This window comes from Asparagus officinalis, unplaced genomic scaffold (assembly GCF_001876935.1).
Source record: "Asparagus officinalis unplaced genomic scaffold, Aspof.V1 AsparagusV1_Un320, whole genome shotgun sequence".
Classification (NCBI taxonomy): Eukaryota; Viridiplantae; Streptophyta; class Magnoliopsida; order Asparagales; family Asparagaceae; genus Asparagus; species Asparagus officinalis.
Window position 1 is genome coordinate 68,650 of NW_017972585.1, and position 3,218 is coordinate 71,867.

General features: G+C 37.7%; 1 protein-coding gene across 1 annotated transcript; it reads right to left on the reverse strand.

Annotated features, from left to right (window-relative positions):
* Nucleotides 1–430: 430 nt before the first annotated feature.
* Nucleotides 431–3,212, reverse strand: LOC109827610 (probable flavin-containing monooxygenase 1). The gene is made up of 5 exons (XM_020394625.1): nucleotides 3,076–3,212; nucleotides 2,717–2,954; nucleotides 1,942–2,117; nucleotides 1,373–1,731; nucleotides 431–992 (listed from the first exon to the last, which is right to left on the reverse strand). Exons 1-5 carry the CDS (start codon nucleotides 3,100–3,102, stop codon nucleotides 650–652), a joined length of 1,143 nt encoding a protein of 380 aa, XP_020250214.1. The 5' UTR covers nucleotides 3,103–3,212; the 3' UTR covers nucleotides 431–649.
* Nucleotides 3,213–3,218: the final 6 nt, after the last annotated feature.

The window sequence follows — 3,218 nt, forward strand, 5'->3', positions numbered from 1 at the left end:
AAAAACATACTAGGAATTCTAAAACCAAAATCAAAACAGATATAGAAATCCTAAAACCAAAAACATACTAGGAATTCTAAAACCAAAATCAAAACAGATTAGGAATCCTAAGAATCTGTTACCAAAACAGATTAGGAATCCTGTTACCAAAACAGATCAGGAATCCTAATAACCTGTTACCAAAACAGATTAGGAATCCCAATAACCTGTTATCAATATAAATTATGAAAAATATTATAAACCTGTTATCCAACACATCATAGTTTCCTTCACCGCCAGAATCCAAATTGATTATCATTAGCTTTAGATCTGTGCACCAACTCGAGATATAATTCTCCCAACATCTTTCAACATGGTATCAGAGCAATCGCAACTCTAAACTATGATGTAATGAAATAAAATTAAGAGAGAACATGCTATAATCTTTATTTATTGTAACGTAAATGGATATTTTTTATTTTTTGCTCTCCGTAAATGGATATTCAGGTTCACACTGGTAACACATTACATAAAAGACTGTAGTATTATTATGCTGTAAGCATGCTTGCACTCCCTTCTGGTCCTCTATTTTACTTATTCCTCCTCTTCTTTGGCTCACATCTCATGATTCTACTTCAAACTATACCAAGAAGGGGAAAAGACATGCTCTTCACACATCAGCATAATCTGTAGGAGAATAAGGAAGGAACAAATCAGCAAGAAAACCCTTCTTCCTTTTAGGGTTACACCCCATATCCTTGCACAACTGGTCATTGTACCAAGTATGTATAACTCCAATACAGGACCTTCTAAAGTATTCCCGGGAGTGTTTCTTCATGTACTTCTCCCACTCCTTCACATTTTCTTCCATTTTCTTAATGCTTGGCAACCGGAAAGCTCCATCTAGAAAGCTAGCCACCCATTTTGCCCTCATCTCGGACGAGTGTAGATGCGAGAGGCTCTCAGAGAAGCCGATGATTGCAAGCTGGGGAATCCTAGGATGGACGCATTCCCTGAAGAAAAAGCCATTGTTAATTTTGCTGGATTACGTAAAATAAAATTATGTACATAACTATGTTTTCAAAACAGTGATCCTAATAATTCACGACATTCATACTATCTACGAGCTGCACAATTAGAGTCAAAAATAATTTGTTCAGGGGGTTTATTTGTACTATTTACGAACTGCAGTACTAGAGTCAAAAGTAATTTATTCAGGGGGTTTATTTGCAACAATAAAACTAGGTGTCCATCCACAATAAATTGGTACTAGCTACTAGGGGTTTATCCGCAACTAACCCATTGCAGAATGATTTCTCCATTACCAACACATGACAGTATTGAAGACCAAATTCTAGGACATTAGTCTGTACAAAAACAAGTGTGTGCAGACCTGTAGAGTGGGACAGTAGTTGTTGATGAACCTGCAGCAATCTTCTGAAATAACGGTGAAAAAAAGATATCCTTGAGCTTCTGGTCCCCTTTGTACCCCGTCGCAAAAATGACAATGTCTGTCTCCAACGGTGAAGACTCTTCATCAATGATCAAGCCGTTCTTACAGAAACTAAAGTTCCGAATTGTGCGAAGGATAATCTTCCCTTCTTCAACTTTGTCGTAGAATTTATTCGGCAGTAGACCAACCAAGCAGGAAGACATGCCATAGAAGAAGCTCTGCTCGGGTACCATTCCGTACTTCTTCAACGGCAGTGTCCATTTGTAGTAGCTTTCAGCAAATTTTGAAATCAACCATGCCTACAACCACCAAAGGATCCTTTTTAAAAGGTACATAAAACTATAGTTGATCATTCATTTCGAGTAACATCATTTTCAATATGTGAGACTACATTTTGGTATACTTAAATACAACATAATTTTCTTTAATTAGCTCTCCATTATATACGTTATGGTCATTTTATGTTAGGAGAATTGAAGATAAACCTCAATTTTAATGAAATTATTTACCAATGGTGACAATAAAGTGGCTAATATGCTAAGCAACAGTCCTTCACCGGGCTTGTGAAACAGAAGTTCAGAGAAGCGATTGAGATAGAAGAAACCGAGAGGAATACCCCACGCAGTTTGCTTTGGTATCATCCACCGTTTGGTTCGACATAGTACTGTGCATGGAAACTCAGGACCTGAAATTGCAAGCGCATGTCAAACTATAGCAATGTGGAGTAAACTTTTCGGTGGTTTGCTTCAAATTTTTTTCTCTCTTTTACAATTACAGTTTTCAGTTCAGTAGGCAACTAGAACTGAAAGTATACTTATCTTGTGTAAATTACAAAGATACTTGCAATTAGTCTTTCTTTATTCATATATTTTAACTCATAGATGGCAACATATGAGAAATTAAAGCCCCTTTAAAATTGGAGGATTATCAGATAACTCCCATAATTTTACAGATATCAGAAAACCCGTTTTTAAGTTTTGGGGTTACTGCAAAACCCCATTAACAGTAAGATTATTTTAGAAACCCCCCACCACAAGCGTGAGCCTCAGTTTTCACTGGCAAAATATCTCCATACGTAATTTTACTCACCCATGTAAACATTTCGATTAATGCTGTTTGGGGGGTTTCCTAATAAAATCGTAAAGTCAAATGGGGTCCTCTGGTAACTCATAAATCAATATTTTCTTTAATATTTTGAAATTTAATTGTGGGTGGTCGTCCAATAGTGATAAAAGTAAGGGGTTTTCCTCTAGTACTAAGCGTTCATAAATGTAATCATTTTACCATTTACATCCGCGCACTCTGCTGCAATATCTACAGCAGACTTTAGGTATCCGATCACCGTAACTCGCTTTCCCTTGATCAGCTCGTGCGCACGGGCACTGCCCATGTCAGCGTAGTCCATGGAGTGGATGACCTCTCCATCGAGCACTTCAGGCCCCTTGTTTATAGGGAAATCAGGGATGTTCGGAACACCACTGTAGAATCCTATGCACAGAATCAAGAAGTCTGCTTCATGCACCTGGAGTCCGCAAGGAGTCAGTAAGGACTAAAAGGCCGGTACAGTATAATCGTACAATCTAAGTTATTTTTTAGCATATATCTTAAAACCCATGCACTTCAAAAACAATCAATATGAAAACCAGCTGAAATTGCCCTCTATTTTCCATCTCTCCCCCTGATGCAAGCAAGAGTTTCTCAAACCCATGCACTTTATTGACTGCAGCAGGAAAGAAGAATTTTAGTTGGCACCCCGATTTTTGCTGAACTCCTCCCAATTTGTTAT

What these genes read in the sequence shown, in the direction of transcription:
- LOC109827610 (XM_020394625.1), bottom strand. Translation starts at nt 3,102, where the DNA reads ATGGAAAATAGAGGGCAATTTCAGCTG. An exon ending in ATAGAGGGCAATTTCAGCTG is followed by an intron (nt 2,955 to 3,075) that starts GTTTTCATATTG and finishes TGCGGACTCCAG; the next exon opens with GTGCATGAAGCAGACTTCTT. An exon ending in AGAGTGCGCGGATGTAAATG is followed by an intron (nt 2,118 to 2,716) that starts GTAAAATGATTA and finishes TTGCAATTTCAG; the next exon opens with GTCCTGAGTTTCCATGCACA.